This window comes from Heteronotia binoei, chromosome 15 (genome assembly GCF_032191835.1).
Source record: "Heteronotia binoei isolate CCM8104 ecotype False Entrance Well chromosome 15, APGP_CSIRO_Hbin_v1, whole genome shotgun sequence".
Taxonomy (NCBI): Eukaryota; Metazoa; Chordata; class Lepidosauria; order Squamata; family Gekkonidae; genus Heteronotia; species Heteronotia binoei.
The window spans coordinates 29616130-29639862 of record NC_083237.1 but is presented as its reverse complement, the minus strand read 5'-3'; the positions used below and the strand labels follow the sequence as shown (position 1 = coordinate 29639862).

Below are 23733 nucleotides of genomic sequence, written 5' to 3'. Positions count from 1 at the left end.
GACAGCTCTCCTTCTCTCTCTCTCCACACATACCCCTGTCCCTCCCTTGAGCTGGGAGGGGTCACCTTAGGGTTGCCAGGTCTGTGTTGAAAAATACCTGGAGACTTTGGGGAGAGGGTGGGGTTTGGGGAGGGGAAGGGAAGGGAGCTCAGCATGGGACAGTGCCATTGAGTTAGGGTTGCCAAGTCCCTCCACCACGCCAGCGGAGGACTCTTCTCTTGCACACATGGTGCAATGACATCACCCAGAAGTGATGCCATCATGCAGGGCACGTTGCATCACTAACACTCTAAGATTCGTGGTAAAACTTTATGGTACCATAGAATTTTACTGTGAATCCTAGAGCATCCGCAGCATGATATACTCAGTGTGATGATGACACTTCAGGGAGATGTCATCACACGGAGGACATTGCATGGCAATGGGGCTGCTTGGGGGTGGGGACCCCCCCAGGGACCTGCTCTGTGCCGGCAGGGTGCCCCCCCAAAAAACTAGGGGATCCATTGCCCTCGGTGGGAGCTTGGCAGCCCTACACAGAGTCCACCCTTCAAAGCAGTCATTTTCTCCAGGGGAGCAGATCTCTGCCAGCTGCAGATCAGTTGTAAAAACAGGAGGTCTCCAGGCCCCACTTAGAGGCTGGCAACCACGGGTCACCTTCTCCATCCCACACCAAAGCTAACAGGAAGTCATTTTCTAGTAGGTCAGCAAAGTTACACCATAGCCCCTCAAAAATTTCCTTTGGGCCCATTGTCAGACCACCCATATGACTTGCCTGGCTCCATGTCCTCCACTGAGACTAGGCCCCTGAAATTTTATCCCCATATTCTCTCTCATCAGTCCTATCAATAAGCACCACTGATCATGTTATGGCTGACAATTCTGAGCTATTAACCTAGTAAAGGAATGGTCACCTAGCAGCCGTAACATTAGTGGTCTTCTACTGTAGACCCTATCTTCTACAAGGTGTGTCTCCTGAGGCCAAATGCATAGTGATAGTCTCCTTCAATGTCCTGTTACAGCAGTTTCACAATACTATAATGGATTGTTGTTTATTTCCATGACGACTGGATGTAGGTGACTTCAAGAAAAGTTTAACAAAGGGTTGTAATATTGCTTATGGATTCCTTTCTGGCTCCTAACAAGAGCCTGCTGTAGAACTGCACATCTTATTGCAGTCAGATATATTTTTTTTTATGCACAGATCTGAGCAGTCCGTGTTGTCATTGCTTTCCCCCTTTGTTTTGTCTTTCTTGCTATTGCCTTAGCATTCTTCTTCTGTGACTCATGAAGACTGGTTCAAAGACTGGTTTAGAGTTTCAAAATAGGCTCAGTGTACACAGTACAATTAAGAGACATCTCATTGCCTTGTGTAGCCAAGCCCATGCCAGAATGCATATATTAAAAGTGGAAACTTCACACAGGGTTGTGTGTACGTCCCAAACTTCTGTTAATCCTTAGCTGTTCCTCATTTGGTGACAAGTTGTTTTGGTTGCACTTTAGCCATGCTACTGTCTGACACGTCGTCCTATTTCCCCAAGTGATATTTAGTTACAAGGCAGTTTTGGAAGACTGATTTCCTCGAACATGTTGTGCTCCTTTGTATTGAGTCAGGCTATTGCTTGCTCAGCATTGTCTGCTGTCATTGGCAGTAACTCTCCAGCAGAGAAAGATCTTTCCCAACATCTGAGCTTCTTTAAAGGGAGGGATTGAATATGGAACTTTTTGCATGCCAAAAAATTCTCTGCCACTGAGCCACAGCCCTCCCATTAAAAAAACACTGTACAGGAGGCAAATCTATATTTGTAGAGTATACAGTGCCCCAAGAGAAAATGTAAGGAAAGCCACACAGAAGCTCAGCTATGTTAACAAGGGTTGCCAGTCCTGTGTCCATGAATCGCAAGGAGTTGTGGATGATGGAGCCTGGAGAGGGTGAAGCAGACACTGTGACTCTTTAACATTCTAGACCCACTTTTAACATCACAGCATCATAGCCCTATGATGTTCTTGAAATGTTCCCTATCCTTGTGCTAAAGACCATAGAGATATTGTGCTGCTACTTCTGTGACCTGGAAGCAGGGATGGAATTCTAGCAGGAGCTTCTTTGCATATAAGGCCACCCCCCCCCCCAATGTAGCCAAAAAAAGAGCCTTGTAAGTTCTTGGAGGATTGGCTAAATCAGGAGGTGTGGCCTAATATCCAAGGATCTCCTGCTAGAATTCCACCCCTGCCTAGAAGTAAAGTCATAGGGTGTTTTCCCACAGAGCTTACCTCGGAATGACGTCCCTCTTCACCGCGCAGTGTCTGCACGGATTTCCCACCAACTGCTCCGCATAACCAGGAAGAGCCGCGGCTTTTGCGTCGCTAACGTAAACTGGTTTTTAGCGGTTTACATCTGCGACGCAAAAGGTCCGGCACTTCCTGGTTATGCGGAGCAGTTGGTGGGAAATCTGCACAGACGCTGCGCAGTGAAGAGGGACGTCGCTCCGAGGTAAGCTCTGTGGGAAAACACCCATAGCATCCACATTGTCATCCCTGTCCCATTTTTCTCCCTCTTCTGAACTGATAAAATGCAGACAATTGAGGGCAGGAATTCCAGGCACATGGCAAGCCTAGTACTAACCCACCTCCCCATGAGTGGATTGGGATGTTAAAAGCTCTGGAGTATCCTGTGCCCACTTGATCCTGTGTTGCTGGCAGTGCCATAGGAGCCACTCAGTTTCAACCAGAGCCACAATGCCAACAAATGTAAATTTGCCTGGCTTATGGCTGCCAGTGGATTAGGTTTCCCAATCCCCAGGTCCTAGCGGGGGATCCCCTGGTTTTACAGGCTTCCCCCCTCCCCCAGCCAGCTGGCCGGCGGGGGAAGCTCCACCCCCACAGCCATTATGCACCTCCAGGAACGATTCCCATAGGGAATGATGGGGAATTGATCTGCGGGTGTCAGGGGCTCTGGGGGGGGGCTATTTTTTGAGGTAGAGGTGCCAAATTTTCCGTATAGCATCTAGTGCCTCTCCCCAAAATACCTCCCAAGTTTCAAAAGGATTGGACCAGGGGGTCCAATTCTGTGAGCCCCAAAAGAAGGTGCCCCTATCCTTCATTATTTTCTATGGAAGGAAGGCATTCTAAAAGGTGTGCTGTCCCTTTAAATGTGATGGCCAGAACTCCCTTGGAGTTCAATTATGCTTGTCACACCCTTGCTCCTGGCTCCGCCCCCAATGTCTCCTGGCTCCACCCCCAAATTCTCCTGGCTTCACCCCCAAAGTCCCCAGATATTTCTTGAATTGGACTTGGCAACCCTACAGTGGATCAGGAATCGTCTCCTCCCATATACACCCCAGAGGTCGCTTCGTTTGGCCTCCCAGGATCTTCTGATAGTCTCTGGCCCAAAAGATGTCCATCTTGTCTCTACCGGGGCCAGGACTTTTTCGGTCCTGGTCCCAACCTGGTGGAATCAGCTCCCGACGGAGATCCAAGCCCTGCCTGGCTTGCTGGCCTTTCATAGGGCCTGTAAAACGGAGCTGTTCTGCCAGGTTTTTGGATGAGGCAGTGGGCATCTATCTAGTAGACCGGTTGGCCTCCCCCTACGGCCCTACTGCACTACTGTATTGTGGTACCATTTTTGTGCTATACCACCTAGCTGTCATATCATCTTGCTGAATCATTTTGTTGCACTTTACTGAATGTTGAAGTTGGTTTTATTATGATTTATTGTGATATTATTTCTATTTGATGTACTCCACTCTGAGCCCCCAAATGGGGGAATGGGCGGGATAAAAATAAACAAATAATAATAATGATAAAAGGGCAGTAGGCCAGCTGGGAACATTCACAGTAAGTTAGTGGCTATTTGACTGTGGCTTCTTCCCAGTTCTGAACCTAGCTTTGTAACCTTTCCAACTCTTCTCTTAGCACCAACTATGTCTCACAAGACCATGGTGGAGAAATCAGCTTTGGGGAGATCAATCACAATGCCTATGAAGGGAAAATTCAGTACCATCCTGTAGTACGCAAGGCCTACTGGCAGATCAAGATGGATAAGTAAGTGAGCGGCCTTATCTGTGGTTCTCATCATAATGAATATGCTTGTCTTTTAGATGTCATAAGGGATCTGCTCTTCTAAAAGCAAAGAAAATGCTTGTTTTGAATGAAGCCGGTCTGTGCATTTGGTGGGCACAAATTCTGGATTTCCTTGACAAAAATACATTGATATTTGAGAACTAGGACTGCTGGTGGGTGATTACCTGTATAAGAGCTTGATTTGATTTTTACCCCAATAGACAGATGGCAGGGCTTGAATTCCAGGGGGCAGCTCTCTGTGTTTAGTGATGGCCCCTTTAGCCAACAGATTTGGTCTCTCTCATTCCATTAAAGGTAAATTCATGTGGTTAGTCATGTTGGTCTGAAGCAGTAGGACAAAGTGGGAGTCCAGGGGCACCTTTAAGACCAACAAGTTTAATTCTGGGTAATAGGGTTGCCAAGTCCAATTAAAAAAATATCTGGGGACTTTGGGTGTGGTGCCAGGAGAATTTGGGGTGGAGCCAGCAGCAAGGGTGTGACAAGCATAACCGAACTCCAAAGGAAGGCTTGGCCATCACATTTAAAGGGACTGTACACCTTTTAAATGCCTTCCTTCCATAAGAATTAATGAAGGATAGGGGCACCTTCTTTCGGGGCTCATAGAATTGGACCCCCTGCTCCAATCTTTTTGAAACTTGGGGGGTATTTTGGGGAGAGGCACTGGATGCTATACTGAAAATTTGGTGCCTCTGTCTCAAACAACAGCCCCCCCCCAGAACCCCAGATACCCATGGATCAATTCTCCATTATTTTCTATGGGAATAAGTGTCCATAGGGAATAATAGAGTTCCCAGCAGACATTTTCCTCCCTCTCCCCCCCCCCTCCGCTTTCTGAAGTGGGGTGGGGGAGGGCCTCCAAACCTTCGGATCCCCTGCCCCCACCTGGGACTGGCAACCCTAGGGTATAAGCTTGCATGTGCACATGAAAGCGTATACTTCTTCAGATATCCAAAGAAGTGTATGCACACAAAAGCTTATACCTAGATTGTTGGCCTTAAAGGTGCCCCTGGACTCAGACTTTGTTCTGTTCCATTGAAGGGTTACTCTAAAGGGGGTGGAGCTTGTGGATTTCTTGAAAGAGCCCTCATAGTTCAAGCTGTGATACTCAGCATAGACAGGAAGAGACAGGTCCAGAGTTACCTGGCAAAAAGAGTCACCCTGATTAATGACAGAGCAAAGACACAAAGAAGGTCACAGGTTTTTTTCTTGCAAAGCAAAACGTCAGGAATGTGCAGTCCTGATTGGATCAGAGGTGTCCAGAGAAGGACAAAGTTGTTTATTCCTTGTTTGGCTTCTGCTAATTGAAACTAGGGTTGCCAGGTCTGGGTTGGAAAATACCTGGAGATTTTGGGGGTGGATCCGGGAGAGGGCGGGGTTTGGGGAAGGGCCTCAACGTGTTACAATGCCATAGAGTCCCCCCTTCAAGGTAGCCATTTTCTGCCAGCTGGAGATCAGCTGTAAAAGCGGGAGATCTCCAGGCCCCAGCTGGAGGCTGGCAACCCTAACTCGTTTCATTCCAGTGTGCTAGAATTACTGCTGATAGTTTAGTTTATCATTTTTTAATTTATTGAACACGTTTCCAAGGGTTTTTTTTTTTGCAATGGCAGCACCAGCCATTAGGGGGCAATGCTGCTGTACCATCCAAGATACGTATTTTAGATAGGTGTGATTTGCTGAGGAGATGCAGAATAGTCTGAGCCATTCAAACAGCTCGCAGCTTCCCATCTCCCATCCACCATCCTGAGAGAAAAAGGCGTGAGGGAGCAGAAAGCCAACTCCCATAAACTATACCATCCCTCTACCCTATCCCGGGGTGAGGCTGACGCTGGACAGGAGGAAACTGCTGGGAACTGAGAACGACCGGTCTCATCCTTCTCCCGAATCTGATTCCTCACCCCACCCCGGTCCATGGGAGGGATAGGCCGGCCAGAGGGAGAGGAGGATCGTGCTAAAGGTATGGCGGGAGGATGTGCCATCTGGATTGGTTGGAGAGCTCAGTGTGTGAAAGAGCTCTGGGTCAGCTCTGGGGTTGCCAGCTCTGGGTTGGGAAGTACCTGGGGTTTGGGGGGTGGAGCCAGGGGAGGGTGGAGAGGGGCCTCAGCAGGGTATAATGCCATAGAGCTCACCCTCCAAAGCAGCCATTTTCTTCAGGGGGACTGATCTTGGTCGCCTGGAGATTAGTTGTAATAGTGGGAGATCTCAAGGTGCCACCTGGAAATTGGCAGCCCTAGCTTGTTGCCTGGCCACTATGCTTAAGGAACTTTCTGCTTGCCACCTTCAATTTCTGGTGATAGAAAGGTGGGTTGTAGAATAAAATAAAGTCGCTGATAAGATCTCACAAAGTTGCTTCATGCACTGTTGCTGTGTGTAGGGAATAGAGAATGGTAAGTGGGTGGTTTTGTTGTGTTTTCTCAAATGCTTTGCACTCACTATCTTGTCATCCTCCTTGTAACAGCCTTGTGAGGTAGGCTAATATTAATATTCCACCACCACCACCCACATGTAGTGACTGAAGGGCTAAAGTGGTTGTCCCGCCCAGCCCGGGCGGGGACTGCGCGGAGGAGACCCCCCGGCGCCTGCCAGCCGTTCCAAGCCCCCGTCATCGCCCCAAGAGCCTTCCCCACCTCTCCAAGCCCCCGGGGCGGCCCCACCCCTCACCTCGACTGACGGGGCAACAGCAGCCGCCCGAGCAACACCTCCCAGACGGCGAGCCCGGCTTCGAGTCCGCGAAGTCTGGCCAGGGCAAGACGCCGGGAAGCAAGAGGGAGAAGCTGAGCCCGGCACCAGAGGGGGAGACCCGTTTGTCTCGTCGCAGCGCGAGACGCCCCATCGCAGCACGCAGCCGAGGGCTAGGACGCCCGAGGCACGCCCAGTCAGCCCAGCCCCGGCACGCCTCTCCTGGGCGTCGGGGCTTTGAAGGGGGGAGGGGCCAGAGGGGGGCAGGACCCGGGAAAGGGGAAGGAGGGGTCGGGGAGCATAAAAGGAGGGAGGGAGGAGGTCGCTGAGGAAACTGGCTGATGCGCAAAGAGGCTGCCTCGCGAGAGAGAGGGACAGGAGCCACAGCACAGCCAAGAGGGGAACGGGGGCCTACGGTGAAGTAACCCAGCGCCCACCCCTGTGTCTGAGACCTCCGGGGAACGCCCCAGAGTGCCTGGGAGGGGCAACGGCGACGCCGGGAGACCGGGAGGGGTACCGAAGACCCGACAACGTGGTTGAGAACGCGGGCACTCTCCCGAGCCTAGGACGGCCACGCCCCCATATTCCGGCCCCGCCCGGGTGGCACTCAAGCCGAGTGGCGACCCCAACCATTGAGCCGGAGTCCAGCGAGTCGTCGACAGACGAGTCAAGTGAGGACTCCGTGATACACCTGGGGCGGACCGCCGCCATGGACACTAACCCCGCCCCCGTGGATTTAGCCCAGTTTGGGCAGTGGCTCGCAGACCACCAGGCGCAACTCCTGCGGGAGGTCACCCAGCAGCAGACGGCGGCCCAAGCCACCCTCGTGCGGGATCTTCACCAGGCGCTCCTCGCCCGCCCGGAGCCGGCGGGGCCAGCACCATTCGGCGCCGGGAGGAGCCCCTGGCCCCCTCTGACGAAGCTGGGGGCGGAGGACGATGTCGAGGCCTACTTGGAGGCGTTTGAGCAAGTGGCTGAGGCCGCTCGTTGGCCCAGAGAGCAGTGGGCCTTTATTTTGGGACCCTACCTGACCGGGGAGGCCCAAGCTGCCATGAAGGCCCTGGAGCGGGCTCAGGCGGCGGACTATACCGCGCTTAAGGCAGCCATCCTGGACCGCCTGGAGATCATACCCGAAGCCCACCGCCAGAAGCTGCGCTCCTGGCTTCCAACAGGGGAGATGCGACCGCGCTCAGCAATAGCGACCCTCAAGGATGCCGCCACCCGTTGGCTCAACCCCACCACCAGCGACGGGCGGCGCATCGTGGAGCTGGTGGTAGTGGAGCAGCTGCTACAGGTGCTGCCGCCGCGTACCCGCCACTGGGTGGCCTGCTGGAAGCCAACCCGTCTCAGCGAGGTACAGGAGCTGTGGGAGAACTTTCAGGCCGCCGACCACCACGGCCTGCCCCCCCGCGCAGAGGGCAGCAAGCCAGGGAAGGGCTTGCCCCCGCCCGGCGGACGGGCCGCCCCAGGAGCGACACCGGGGAGGGCGCCCGGAGCCGGAGACTGCGGGGGCCAGGCGCGGCCGCCGCCAGCCCGTGCCACGCCGGGTTGGTGGAGTCCCGGAGCACGCCCGGTGCTACCCGGACTGGGTCTACGCCCCAGAGGCCATGAGGGGGAGAACGAGGGACGCCCGCCGCCAGAGGCCCGCCGTCCGACGGGAGACATAGGGCCCTGCTTCACCTGCGGCCAGTGGGGCCATCTCAAGCGTGAGTGCCCCCTGATGGAGTGCGACGTGAGCTGGGAGGAGTCCTTGCAGACGGCGGAAGTGGGGGCTCGCCCCCCCCCCCCCTTGGACGGTCCCGGTGTCCTTGGGAGGACGGCAACTGCAGGCCATGGTCGACAATGGCAGCTCGCTGTCCATGATACGGGCCCACTTGGTGACCGCCCCGCTGCCTGTCATCCGCACCGCCGCCATCAGGTGCGTCCATGGGCACATCGAAAGAAGCCCAGTGGTGTCCATCCCACTTAAATACTTGGGCCGCTACTGGAGCGTGCCAGTCGCCAAAGTCACCAGCCTGCCCTATCCAATACTGCTCGGGCGGGATGCTCCGCGTTTTCGCGACGTAGTGGAGGCGGCCGACCCCGGCCGACCAGGCCAGCCCGCAGGGGCCGGTTATGACGACGCTGCCCCCGCTGGGGAGACAGAGGACAGCGACCCAGAGGAAGGCCCATCCACCGCGGAACGTCCCGGGGCGGGCGCCCGAGAGACGTGGCCGGCGGACCCGCAGTTCGTGGAGGCTCAGGCCGAGGACGAAGAGTTGGAAGCGCTGCGACGGCACGAAGCAGTCCGCGACGGGGTGATCGTGGACGAGCGCAGGAGCCGGCGCCTGCCTCGAATCATCCGGGAAGAGGGCGTGTGGTTCAGAGAGGTAAAAGGGCGGCTGGGCCCCGGGAAGCAGCTGTTGGTCCCTCACAGGTACCGGCCCGAGGTCCTGAAGGGCGCCCACGACCACCAATGGGCAGGCCACCAGGGGGTGAAGAGTACTCTGACCCGGGTGTTAGCCAACTTTTTCTGGCCTTCCGTAGCCCGGGAGGTCCAGGCCTACTGTCGCTCCTGCGGCATCTGCCAACGCCTCGCGTCTAGGGCCGAGCCGCAAGCCCCCCTTGCCCATAGTGGGGGTTCCGTTCGAGCGGGTGGCCATGGACTTTGTGGGGCCCCTACCCCGCACCCCTCGTGGGGCCCGCTACATCCTGGTCCTCATGGACTACGCCACCCGGTACCCGGAGGCTATCCCCCTGCCCACCATGAAGAGCGCGGGCGTGGCCAGGGCCTTGATGCACTATTTCGCGCACGTGGGGCTGCCCCGGGAGATACTCACGGACCGAGGCACACCCTTCACGGCGAGCCTCATGCGGCAGGTGTGCCAGACGCTGCACATCAAGCAGCTCTTCACCTCCGTTCACCACCCCCAGACTGACGGGTTGGTGGAGCGGATGAACCAGACCCTGAAGGCCATGCTGAGGAAGACGGCATACGACCACCCCACTGCCTGGGATCTCTACGTAGACCCGCTGGTCTTTGCCATCCGAGAGACGCCCCAGGCGTCCCTGGGGTATTTCCCGTTCGAGCTGCTGTATGGGCTGCAACCCCGGGGCATCCTGGGGCTGCTCGGAGAGCAGTGGGTGCAAGGCAGAGCCGGGCCAGAAGAAGCCCCGGAGGAGTACGTCAGACAGCTGCAGGAACGCCTAGAAGACGTGCGGCGGGAGGCCCGGGGGAACCTCGCACAGGCCCAGGAGGTCCAGAAGAGGCGTTATGACAAGGGCGCTAAGGCCCGCGGGTTCCAGGCGGGAGACGACGTCCTGGTCCACCGGGGAGCGATGGGCCAGAGCCAGGGGGACCCGTGGCGGGGACCCTTCCGAATCACCCGAGTCCTGGGTCCCCTGACGTACGAGGTCCAGTGCGGGCCTCGCGCCCGCCAAAGGAAGACCCTCCATGTGAACAGCCTAAAGGCCTGGGTGCGGCGGGAGGCGCGGCTGGAGCAGGGGCTCCTGGCCGAAGACCCGGGCGAGCTCCAGGACGGAACCCTGCCCTGGAAGACCGCGGGGGGCACTGGGGGAGGCCCGGTGTTGGACGCCGCTCTCACCCCCAGCCAGCGGCAGGAGCTGCAGAAGGTCCTGGCCGAGTGCCCGACGGTATTCTCCGACCAGCCGGGCCTGACCACCCTGGTCAAGCACCGGGTAGTGACCCCTACAGGCCAGGTGGCACGCGCCCGGTGGAGGCCCGTCCCACAGAAGCGCTGGGACGTGATCGCCCGGGAGGTAAGGGAGATGCTGCGCCTCGACGTCATCGAACCATCACAGAGTGAGTGGCGCAGCCCAGTGGTCCTGGTGCCAAAGCCCGACGGCAGCGTGCGCTTCTGTGTGGACTATCGGGAAGTGAACAAACTGGCCAAATTCGATGCCTACCCGATGCCACGGGCCGATATCCTAATCGACCAGCTGGGGGAGGCCCGGTACCTCTCCGCCCCGGACCTCACCAAGGGCTATTGGCAGGTGCCCATACACCCGGCCGACAGAGAAAAGACTGCCTTCGCCACCCCACAAGGCTTGTTCCAATTCAAGCGCATGCCCTTTGGCTTGAATGGGGCTGCGGCCACGTTCCAGCGGCTGGTGGACAAGGCCCTAGCCCAATGCGAGGGTTTCGCTCGGGCCTATATCGACGACATCGTGGTGTGTAGTCCCACCTGGGAGGCCCACCTGCTCCACCTCCGCCAGGTACTCCAAGCCCTGCAGGCCGCCGGGCTCCACGCTAACCCGCGGAAAAGCCGCCTCGGCTTCCAGGAGCTAAAATATCTAGGGTTCCTGGTAGGGAAAGGCCAACTCCGACCCCTGCCAGAGAATGTCGTCACCCTAGAGCAGCAGCCCCACCCGCGCACCAAGAAGCAGCTACGGCGCTTCTTGGGATTCGCGGGCTATTACAGCAAGTTTATCCCCAACTTTGCGGCAGTGGCCACCCCGTTGACGGACAGCCTGTGGAAGGCGTGCCCGAACATCCTCCAGTGGGGGCCAGCCCAAGACGCAGCATTTGAGGTGCTGCGTACGAGCCTCTTCCGAGACCCCGTGCTGAGAAACCCGGACTTCTCCCAGCCCTTTGTGTTACACACGGATGCTTCGGGGACCGGTATCGGGGCGGCCCTGCTCCAGGGGGGCCCTGGGGACGAACGCCCGGTGCTATTCATCAGCCGCAAGCTCCTGCCCGCTGAGCGGGCGTACTCCACCGTAGAAAAGGAGGCCCTGGCGGTCAAGTGGGCCGTCGGGGCATTGAAGTTCTACCTCACCAACAACCCTTTCCGGTTGGTGGTGGACCACACCCCCCTGCTGTGGATGTCGAGGATGAAGGACTCCAATGACCGAGTCCTTCGCTGGTATATGTCTCTTCTCCCCTTTTCCTTCACAGTGCACCATCAAGCCGGGGCCGACCACCGCGTGGCCGACTACCTCTCCCGGGTCTTCGAGGAGGAGGCGGAGAAGCAAGGGACACGGGGGGGGGGTGTGTCCCGCCCAGCCCAGGCGGGGACTGCGCGGAGGAGACCCCCCGGCGCCTGCCAGCCGTTCCAAGCCCCCGTCATCGCCCCAAGAGCCTTCCCCACCTCTCCAAGCCCCCGGGGCGGCCCCACCCCTCACCTCGACTGACGGGGCAACAGCAGCCGCCCGAGCAACACCTCCCAGACGGCGAGCCCGGCTTCGAGTCCGCGAAGTCTGGCCAGGGCAAGACGCCGGGAAGCAAGAGGGAGAAGCTGAGCCCGGCGCCAGAGGGGGAGACCCGTTTGTCTCGTCGCAGCGCGAGACGCCCCATCGCAGCACGCAGCCGAGGGCTAGGACGCCCGAGGCACGCCCAGTCAGCCCAGCCCCGGCACGCCTCTCCTGGGCGTCGGGGGCTTTGAAGGGGGGAGGGGCCAGAGGGGGGCAGGACCCGGGAAAGGGGAAGGAGGGGTCGGGGAGCATAAAAGGAGGGAGGGAGGAGGTCGCTGAGGAAACTGGCTGATGCGCAAAGAGGCTGCCTCGCAAGAGAGGGACAGGAGCCACAGCACAGCCAAGAGGGGAACGGGGGCCTGCGGTGAAGTAACCCAGCGCCCACCCCTGTGTCTGAGACCTCCGGGGAACGCCCCAGAGTGCCCGGGAGGGGCAACGGCGACACCGGGAGACCGGGAGGGGTACCGAAGACCCGACAGTGGTGGAAGCAGAACTTGCTTTTAGCTTCCCAAAGAGCTCTCAACAGAGGCAAGAGTCAGAGAGCAAGAATCATTAGCAGAACTGATTGTTCTGCTAATCAGTGTGGTGGTGCAGTGCTTAGAATGCTGGGCTAGGATCTGGGTAGGGTTGCCAGGTCCAATTCAAGAAATATCTGGGGACTTTGGGGGTGGAGGCAGGAGACATTGAGGGTGGAGCCAGGAGCAAGGGTGTGACAAGCATAATTGAACTCCAAATGGCCATCACATTTAAAGGGACTGCACACATTTTAAATGCCTCCCCTCCATTAGAAATAATAGATAGGGGCACCTTCTTTTGGGGCTCATAGAATTGGACCCCCTTGTCCAATCCTTTTGAAACTTGGAGGGTGTTTTGAGGAGAGGCATCAGATGCTATGCTGCAAATTTGATGCCTCTACCTCAAAAAACAGCCCCCCTCCCCGGGCCCCAGATACCTGCAGAAAAATTCTCTCTTATACCCTATGGGAATCAGTTTCCATAGGGAATAATGGAGTGCCCAGCAGACATTTCCCTCCCCACCCCCTGCTTTCTGATGTCCCTGAAACAGGGGGAGGGCCTCCAAACCAGGGGATCCCCTGCCCCCACCTGGGGATTGGCAACCCTAGATCTGGGAGGCCTGGTTTCAGATTTCTGACTGGCCCACAGTAGTTTGATGATAACCTCAGCCCAGTCTCCCTTTCAACAGAACAAATAATTATCATATGGTGGTGGGTGCTGTATAGCCAGGAGATCTGTCCAGCAGCTGTTTGGCAGCCTGAAACTCTAGCTCTTTTTGTGGCAAGCTAAGTTTATTTTTTGGACTGAGAGAACTGTGATTGACCCAAGGTTGCCCAGCTGGCTTCAAGTTAAGAATGGGGAATTGAACCCATTTCTCCAGATTAGAGTCTGTATTCTTAACCACTGTACCAAACTATCTTAGCTGAACTGCCTCAAGGGGCTGGTGAAATGGAGGAGTGGAGAACAATGTTGAAAACTGCTTTAGGTCTCCACTGGGGAGGAAAGAGAATGAATGACTCAATGAACAAATGAATAAACTTTTATTCAACATCAGCACCCTTTCTGCATGAGTGGCCTGAATCACTCACTTGAGATAATTCCCATTGAAATTAAGTGTTTTTTATTTCTATGATATGGAGCCTGTGATGGGGGAAATATTTTGCTGGTTTGTAAGAACTTTGCTGCGGCCTGGGAGGAGCTGGCCAACAGATCCAGTGGCAGAGGCCTCATTTTGGCTCCTGGTGTTGTGGTCAGGGAAGCTACCATTCTCCCTCTGCCAAAACACCCTGTGTAATCACTGTTCTCTCTCCCCATCTCTCCTTTTAGGATGACGGTGGATGTGTTCCCCAAGAAGAGATGCTGGCCCTGGAAAGCGTTTGATGCTAGTTCAGGGAAGATATGCAAAGGTGGCTGCAACGCAATTGTGGACACAGGAACTTCGCTAATCACAGGGCCCAGAGAGGATATCCGTATGTTGCACGAGGCTATTGGGGCTGAACACGCCTTTGGAGGCCAGGTAAGCAACAACGTGCCTGGATCTCATAATGCTAAGTGCAAAAACCAACCAACCAACCAACACACCTTTGCTTTTCCACTTGAACTGATCCACACCTTGATCCTGTACTCATTTGCCTCTCTGTCTCTGCCTCTCTCTCTTTCCTATTTATACCTAATCTGGTCTCTATGCACAATCTAATCGTCATAACATTTTGGTACTAGAGATGTACTTCAGTCCTCTTCTTTTCTCCCCAACAGGGATCGAAAGCAGCTTGCATCATTCCCTCTCCTCCATTTTATCCTCACAACAACCCTGTGAAGTTGGTTAATCTGAGAGAGTGTGACTGGCCCAAGGTCACCCAGCGAGCTAGCACGGCAGAGCAGGGGTCTGAACCTGGAGTCTCCCAGATCTGAGCCCAGCACTCCAACCACTATACCACATGGCAGTGATTCATGGGAGGATTCTTCCCAGGCAGTGAGAGTCAGTATAGTATGGTAGTTGGAATGACAGATTGGGATCAGGTTCAGATTCCAGCCAGGAAACTCACCGGGTGACCTTGACCCAGGGTCTCTAACCTGCTGCATTTTGCACAATCCTCTGGCTTACATTGCAAGCGTGAGCATTTGAGAAGGAGAATATTGTGAAAATGAAGTGGACAAGAACAATATGTTCTGCTCTGAGCACCTCGAAGGAAGGGAGGGATCAAACATAACATAGGTCAGGCCAACAAACCACACAGAGCGGAACAGTGCTGCAGGGCTCTGGGGCTGGGTGAAGATTAGCTTGCTGTTCATCCAGCCCTGAACCTCAGCAGGCAGTGATGCAATTGCTCTGAGGTTCAGAGCAGGAGGAGCAGTATAGTGTATATGTCAGGGATGGCCAAACTTGCTTAACGTAACAGCCACATAGAATGAATGTCAGATGTCTGAGAGCTGCAAGACATGAACATCAGATGTTTGAGAGTTGGAAGGAAGGAAGGAAGGAAGGAAGGAAGGAAGGAAGGAAGGAAGGAAGGAAGGAAGGAAGGAAGGAAGGAAGGAAGGAAGGAAGGAAGGAAGGAAGGAAGGAAAGTAACTTTAACAGTAAAAGCATTCTCCAGGCTGCCAGCTGGCTTGGCTTGGAGAAATGATTTAAAGAGACAAAAGTCTCTTCACGTCAACCTTTCACACATATTCTGTGGCTCTTGAAGCCCTTCTCACTTCTTGGTTGAGATCAAGTGTGTAGAAGCCTTCCTCCCAATCAGCTCCCCCACCACCTCCTAGTCAATCTGGGATTCTAATTCACAGTTTAATCCTGGTTTAAAATCCCAGTAGCAGCAAGAAGAGAACTAATTCTGATTAACAGAGTAACCAGAGTTTGTTTTAAATCACAAGTCATTCATTGCACTGAGAGAATGGAGAGGGAGAAAGAAGGTGTGCACATCATTCTGACAATGAACTAAGTTTTTATGCGATGTCAGTTTAATGCATGAGCCAAAGTTGAGAGAAGTAAAAATGGCCTCTCAGCATAGATTCTAAGGATATTGAGGGGATATTTTGTCTCATCCCCTTTTATTTATGTTCTTGGTTAAGAGCTGCCTTGCAAAATGGTATCTCTGTATCTTCTCCTTTTCTTCCCTGTAATATAAAGTGAAATTCATCACACTGAGAGTTTGCTGTATGATAATATTGTATCACAGTGGAATTGTAGTGTGTGTGTGTGTATTACACCTGATTTATGGCGCCCCCTAATGGGGTTTTCAAGGCAAGAAATATTCAGAGGTGGTTTGCCATTGCCTCCTTCTGCACCTTGACCCTGCTATTCCTTGTGGGGTATTTTTGTAATTTTTAATGTGCATGTTTGTGTGTGTTCACGCACACCTGGAAGTCATGTCAATGTCTGGTGACTGACCCCTACTGGGGGTCTGGAGGATATTCAGAGAGGTAGCTGAATAAAGCCTGCCTCTGCCCTTCCAACTGCTGGTATTCCAAGAAGGTCTCTCATTGCCAGAGTTGGCCCTGTGTAGCTTCCAAGATCTGATGAGATCAGGCTTGCCTGGGCTATCCAGGTCACAGTGATCCTGATATTCCTTGGTGGTCTCCTATGCAAATACTAGCCAGGGCCAATCCTGCTTAGCTTTCGAGATCTGATGAGATTGGGCTGGCCTGGGATGTATTTCTATCTCTCAAGGAAGATAAGGAGAACAAGAGTGATACCATTTTCAGTGGCAGCTTCATATTTGCAGCAGATATGCAACATCTAGTTCATCTGTTCTCTTGGAAGCTGCAGTGAAAACATGTAGCGAATATCTTAGAAGAGGCACAGGCCACAGTGGGTGATGGTTTGAACTCTCTTTCCCCACCTCAGTTGTACTTTCTTTTTTCTTCCCACAGTACCTGATAGATTGTGAGAAGATGTCCACATTACCAAATGTGACTTTCTACCTCAGTGGCAAACCCCACACCCTGACCCCAGACGTATACACCCTCAAGGTAAGAGAATTGCAACAAAGACCTGTGAAGTATTAGTGATGCCTTTGGCAAGCATATCAGACAGCATATTTTGGGTCAGAAATCATTTCACTTGTCACTGATAGGATGCTTAGGTCAGTTTTTATTTATTTATTTACTTTATTTACTTTAAATTTATATGCTGCCCACTTCATGAGGACTCTGGGCAGCACAAACTTTGGACTCAAAGTGTAACTGTCCTGGTTTAGAATGCGCCTGTTTTGCTGCCTCAGTTTTTCTGGATAAAAGAATGGGGGAAGTTTTGACAGATGAAGTTACCGTACTTTTTTTTTTTAATCCCACCCATCTCCATGGGGGTCAGGTGATGCGCATGTCTCCCACCACCACCATTCCATTTTATCTTCACAGTAACCTGACACGTGATGTTGTCCTTAGGGCCAGGACCGGATCTACATGTTTTTTGAGGGGGGGGGGCAAAATTAAAAAATGATGCCCCCTTATGGGCCATTCTATTTTATGGTCCCATAGAATACAATGGACTCCATACCTAATTTGGTGCCCCCCCTCCATTGGCGCCAGGGGCAAGCACCCCCCCTCTGCCCCCCCTAGATCCGGCCCTGTTTAGGGCACACACAAGTTTCCTCTGTGGGGTAAACAATAGGTCCATGGCTGTTGCAGATTGGGAAAACTGTAGTCTTTATCTGAATCTGCTCCAGCACACTTGAGAATCCAAACTTCAACCAACACCCCTTCCCCTTTCCTGGCACACTATGCTTTATGTGACTTGGAGATTGACCCAGGAGCAAGAGTATTGTGTAATCAGGCCCTGACAGCATCCAGGAATTTAAGTCTGGGCCTTCCAAACCAAGTCTAACATTCCAAGCAAATCTAACATTCTAACTATACCACATAGGTGGCATAGTGTTCCCAGCCTTTTTGACCCTGGCATAGGGTTGTCAGGTTGGTGTTGGAAAATACCTGACTTTGGAAGTGGATCCGGGAAAGGGTGGGGTTTTGGGGAGTGGAGGGGCCTCAGCATGGGACAATGCCCTAGAGTCCACCCTTCAAAGCAGCTATTTTCTCCAGGGGAGCTGATCTCTGCCAGCTGGAGATCAGTTAGGGTTGCCAAGTCCAATTCAAGAAATATCTGGGGACTTTGGGGGTGGAGCCAGGAGACATTGAGGTGGAGCCAAGATCAAGGCTGTGACAAGCATAATTGAACTCCAAAGGGAGTTCTGGCCATCACGTTTAAAGGGACGGCACACCTTTTCAATTCCTTCCTTCCACAGGAAATAATTAAGGATAGGGGCACCTTCTTTTGGGGCTCATAGAATTGGACCCCCGGTCCAATCTTTTTGAAACTTGGGGGGTATTTTGGGGAGAGGCACTAGATGCTATGCTGGAAATTTGGCGCCTCTACCCCAAAAAACAGCCCCTCCCCAGAGCCCCAGATACCTGCGGATCAACTCTCCATGATTTTCTATGGGAATAATAGAGCTCCCAGCAGACATTTCCCTCCACTCCCCCCGCTTTCTGACAACCCTGAAGCGGGGGGAGGGCCTCCAAACCGGGAAGCCCCCACCTGGGGATTGGCAACCCTAAGATCAGTTGTAAAAGTGGGAGATCTCCAGGCCCTGCCTGGAGGCTGGCAACCCTATGTGATAGGCACCATGTTGGGGAGCTCTGGACTAGGATCTAAGAGACCAAATCTGTACTTTGCCATGGAAGCTCAGTGGGCCAACTACTCTCTTAGCTTCATCTCTTTCACAGAATTGTTAGAAGATAAAATGGAGGAGGGGAGAACAATGCAGGAAGCTATTTTGTGTTACTGCTGGGGAGAACAGTGGGGTATAAATATATAAATAAACAAATAAATAACTACTTCCTGTGAAGGGAAAGAACTGGAAGACCTCTTGACATTTTAATAATATCTGTTTGTTTGCAAATGTACAGGTTGTGCAGACAGGGAGCAAGCAGGCATTTGGGTGGTGGAGAGTGCTGTGCACTCATTTTAAAATATTTATGGTCTGTCCTGCCTCTCAAGAAATACTCAGGGGTGGTTCACAACACCATTACAAAAAATACATTATTTAAGGTGGCCTTACCCTGCCTTTTCCTGCTTGCAGGCTTAAGGTGGCATCATACAAAGATTGAATCAATTATGAAAGAAATTAAAAATCAAAACACAGGCCGTAAGCATCTTGCAACTGTACAGTCTGTCCACATCCTTCACGTCAACCTAAACATTAGCTAAAAGCCCTCTTAAGCAGTTCTGCCTTACATTGTTTCCTGCTTTTAATAGCTGCTGTTAATAACATTCCACATTTAAAACAGCTGCAGAAATAAATAGACTCTTGAAAAACCAGCTCAAAAGATCAATGATTAGCAGCGGAGACTCACAATTTTATATTAAAACAGCAGCTAATAAAAACAGTGTCTCAAAACATAAAACTGAGCCCTCCCACACACATACTTTACACACAAGGAAAAACAAGGGAAAAAAGCTCCCTGCAGTGAAAATATCTAGCATATCAAGGGTGAGGTTTAATGTTGTCTGTACGGAAAAGTCCTGACAAATAGAAAATTAGCACCTTAGAAAGACCTCACCCTTTATATGCTAGATATTTTCACTGCAGGGAGCTTTTTTCCCTTGTTTTTTTTTAAGCACAGGAAGGTACTTAACATGTTACATTCCACCCTGTATCCTGAAGTGGAACAGTCCCATTCTCCCACACCTCTAGCCAAAGTTTAATGTTTAGATCCATTTTATGGCATGTTATTGTCAAATATTTTATTGTAAAACTCTCCAAGGCCACACAGGGACAGGATGCAGTATAACAGGGGTGGCCAACAGTAGCTCTCCAGATGTTTTTTGCCAACTCCCATCAGCCCCAGCCATTGGCCATGCTGGCTGGGGCTGATGGGAGTTGTAGGCAAAAAACATCTGGAGAGCTACCATTGGCCACTCCTGCAGTATAAAAATGTAACACATAAATGGTTTTTGTAAAGCCTGGTGCTTGCATACGTGTCAACAGTTCACAGATGAAAAGAGTGACGTGCTTGGTGGTGCTCGTTTTCAAGAACAAGGATCACTGCCTGAGCCTGGTCCCCCCCCCCAAAAAAAAATCATGACTCTACTCCTACAGGTGTACAGTCAGGTTGCCATCTCCAGGTAGGGCCTGGCGATCTCCTGGAATTACAATTAATCCCCAGCCTACAGAGACCAGTTCCCTTCTCTCAGCGCCAATGTTCCCTCTAAGCTGCAGAGTCTTGTGAGCAAAAATTATACTTTGTGAGCTACTGGCATTAGCATTCAAGTTGTGAGCTACTGCATAAATTAGTGTGCTCTGGGGTCATCCTTCCTGAGTTAAAACAAAAATGTTTGAGCTGGAGGCTAAAAATCTGTCAGCTAGTTCATGCTAACTCAGCTTAGAGGGAACACTGCTCAACACTGTGAAGGAATTGTGGTTTCCGATCTCCAGTTGAAAGGGTCAGGTAGTAGGTGATGTGAAAGACCTCTACCTGGGACCCTAGTGAGCCTCTGCCCGTCTGAGTAAGTAATAGGAGAAGACCAAGGAGTCTGATTCACTATAAGGCAACTTAATGTTTTCATACCATTCTATGGCAGCCAATAAGATACTGATGAATGTTGAGAGCCTTTTGTTATTCCAAGTCACTAGAAAACTGTGTCACACTCAGTGCTTGCCTGGATGGGAGTTAGAAGTTTAATAGTTGCCCTTAATAACATTCCACATTTAAAAAAAAACATTTTATTGAGTTTATTGCAGTATATATACAAAATAAGACCATAGCAGTATCATACAGCCTTGTGATAAGTAAGATACTGAACATATAAGATGCATAGAATGTCATACAAAAATACTTCTCAATTATGTTGCATTAAAGAAGCGGGTCATAACGAATTTAAAACAACCAACATCCAAACAATCTTGCTTTTGGAACTTAACATACAACCTTTTTAATATCAGATATTAAGCAAATTCATATGGACCAATATTTTAGGAACTGCATTGTGAGAAGACAAATAACCTAATAACAGGAAACCACTTTTCTATACATTTGGAGTATATATCCATATCATTTTTTTAGTTATTTGATCAGTGATTATTTCCCATTATATACAAATTCCATATCTTGTTATGCCACATACTTAGGAAAGGACCTGACTTGTCTCTAGCTGTTTTTGCTGCAATCAGTAATGTGACTATTAATTCTTTTGTAGATTTTGGCATATCTAGATCTGACCAGTAATTTGGAAATAAGAAATATACTTGGTTCCATAGATATATTAAAATCAGTCATAGTATAAATCCAATTTAAAATCCGTTCCCATAATGCTTTGACATCCTTGCACTTCCACCAAAAATGCTCAAGCAAACCCACTTCTCCACACGTTTTCCAGCACAATAGAGCGCACTTAGAAGACATATGAGACATCTGAACTGACGCATACCTCCAAATCATATGTCCCCTGGGTGGAAGAACCTTTTGAGTCAGCAGCGGCTCTTTGGGCTTGATAAGAGTGATGCCATTAGTAGGACAGTCCCTTAATCTTTGTCTTGGTTCACCAGATATGTACTCCTCCGACACTTCTACAGACTGGCTTATGGTTATTGCCAATCCGCAGAATGTGCAGCAAACACAACGAGCTGGGCAGCCATTATTTTCCTCTGCTCTTGACTGAGAAAGATAACAAACATTGACATTTTCAGGCACATCAGTTCAGTAATCAGGAGTGAGGTCCACGTGGGGCGGGGGTGAGAATCCCTTATGGGAATTCACTGCCCTAGGAGGTGGTGGCGGCTGCAAGCGCAGACAGCTTCAAGAGGGGATTGGATCAGCATCTGGAGCAGAGGTCCATCGGTGGCTACTAGCCACAGCGTATTGATGGAACTCTGTCTGGGGCAGTGATGCTCTGTATTCTTGGTGCTTGAGAGGGGCAACAGTGGGAGGACTTCTAGTATCCTGGCTCCACTGATGGACCTCCTGATGGCATCTGGGTTTGTTGGCCACTGTGTGTACAGAGTGTTGGACTGGATGGGCCATTGGCCAGATCCAACATGGCTTCTCTTATGTTCTCCCTGTAACGCACCCGGCCCTACCTTTGAACTATGCCGTTTCCCCCTCTCTTTGCAGGTGACCCAGATGAAAATGACCGCTTGCGTCAGCGGTTTCATGAGCCTCGATATCCCTGCCCCCACTGGCCCGCTCTGGATCCTAGGTGATGTTTTCCTCCGCCAATACTACTCTGTCTTTGATCGAGATAACGACCGTGTCGGTTTGGCCATTTCCAAAAGAACCCTCTGCAGCTCCTCTTCTGATGCTGAAACAACTGCAACTCCCACCACGGCTACCACCGCTGCCAGTGAAACCACCACCTCTGCCAGCTCAGAGGCAGAGTTAGAAGCCCAATGCTAGCTGTGTCGTGTTCTCTGCGATTCAGGAAAATGGGTTGTGGGAGGGGCAAGGCTGCATAGAAGAACTGGTTGAATCAGCTTCCTGCATGGAATCTGCAGTCACCAGAGACTACTAGTTTCTCTCTCTCTTTTTAAAAAAAGTTTCTGACCCTTATGATTCCTGAGAAAAGGATTGCTGAGTTGCAACCTGGAGACTCTCCTTTGAACCTTGGAATGTGCTGAGCCAGGAGATGAGGGAGCTTCCTCCAGCTAAACTTCCCACCTGGTTTTTACTCTCCTCCTGCACTTGTGGTATGGTATCACCACCCTAAGCAGAGTTCCTCACAGAGCTACACTGGGCTTAGAAGGGTATAACACTGCTTAGTTAGAACCGTACCATTAATCTTGATTTCTGCAGTGGTTGTGGAAGGAAGTGAGATGAAAGGACATGAGGGGTGTGTGGAATGGGTTGGAGGAGGCCTTAATCTCCAGATTCAGCAGCAGGGTTTAAAGGGAATCTCCAGGTGGTGGTTTGGCAACCTTACGTGATCCCAGTGCACTTCTACTGATTCAGACTCTTGGTCTATCAAAAGCAGTCTGGTCTCCTCTGACTGGCCACAGGTGTTTGGGGTCTCAGGCAGGGGTCTGTCACCCCTCCTGCTGCTACCTGATCCCTTTTTTAACTGGTGGTGCCAGAAATGGATCTGGAACCTTCTACATACAAGCAAATGCTCTATCACTAACTGAGCTGTGGTTCCTCCCCAGTTTCTTTGTGTCTCCTCTGTGCCATTTCATCTGATGCAACTTGGCCTTGCTACACGCAGGTCATGACTCAAGAGGCGTTTTTCTTACTTCTGGAAAGCTGCTGACTGATCTGGGTCAGTGTCATGGGTGCTGGGGACCCTTCAGAGGAAGTTGAGTCTGATGAGGAAACTGTGCCCCTGCCACCTGCACCAGTGCCCCTGCCTCCTGCTGGAGAAGATCCCAGCCCCCCTGCCTCGCCCTCTCGGGTGGCTCGTGTGCGTGACCGCCTCCGGCAGGACCTCAGGGATCGGAGGAGGGCGGCACGCTCACAAGCAAGACGCTCCCTGAGCCCTGAGTTCTGAGAGGATCCTGGCCCTTCTAAGAGCAAGGATGCTTGAGTGGTAACAGGATCCTGGCTGCCTCCCTGAGCCAGCAATTAGCCCAAACGGGCAACAGCCAGCAGAGGGCTATATAGCTGTGGGCTTTGGGAGGAAGCTTTGTGGAAGCAACTAGTCATCTCCCTGACATTCTAGCATCCACTCTGGCTTGACTTTGGTTCCTGACTCCCTGACTTTGGCTTTGGACTTCTGGACTCCCTGACCTCGGCTTCTGGACCTCAGACCTGCGATACTTCTACAGTGATTCGGATTTGGCGCCTCGGACCCTCCTGCTTACTGGCTAAAGACCTCGGACTGCCTCTGGACTTTGCCTGACCCGGCCCCAGCCGTGACAGATTGCTTCCACCGACAAACACCCACTCCACAGGATGGATGCTGAAGCAAGTGAAACCACAGAACTACTGGCTGCGCTCCAAGCCCAGGTACAGCAGCTAACACAGGCAGTAGTGCACTTGCAGCAACAACCTGCGGCCAGTGCTCCAGCCAAGTGCCCAGTTCCCCCACCTGACAGATTTGGGGGTGCCGTGGAAGAATTTCCTGCCTTCCTAGCACAGTGTCGGCTGTACTTTGAACTGAGAGCACGGGACTTCCTCAATGACAAAACCAAGGTGTGTTTCGTCATCAGTCTGTTAAAGGGGCAGGCAGCCAAATGGGCCACACCCTTACTGGTCGCGTCCTCTCCCCTACTGACTGATTACCAGGGGTTTGAGGCCCACCTGTCTGCTGCTTTCTCAAACCCAGTCCAAGCAGCCACAGCCAACCGGA

General features: G+C 52.2%; 1 protein-coding gene across 1 annotated transcript in view; it reads left to right on the top strand.

Moving 5' to 3' along the window:
• LOC132583346 (cathepsin D-like) overlaps window positions 1-21848 on the top strand; it is a 49331-nt gene extending 27483 nt beyond the window's left edge. The window contains exons 6-9 of the mRNA XM_060255008.1: window positions 3910-4038; window positions 13788-13977; window positions 16332-16430; window positions 21567-21848. Coding sequence (XP_060110991.1) covers window positions 3910-4038; window positions 13788-13977; window positions 16332-16430; window positions 21567-21848 — 700 coding nt within the window. The remainder of the gene's footprint in view (window positions 1-3909; window positions 4039-13787; window positions 13978-16331; window positions 16431-21566) is intronic.
• The last annotated feature ends 1885 nt before the right edge of the window (window positions 21849-23733 follow it).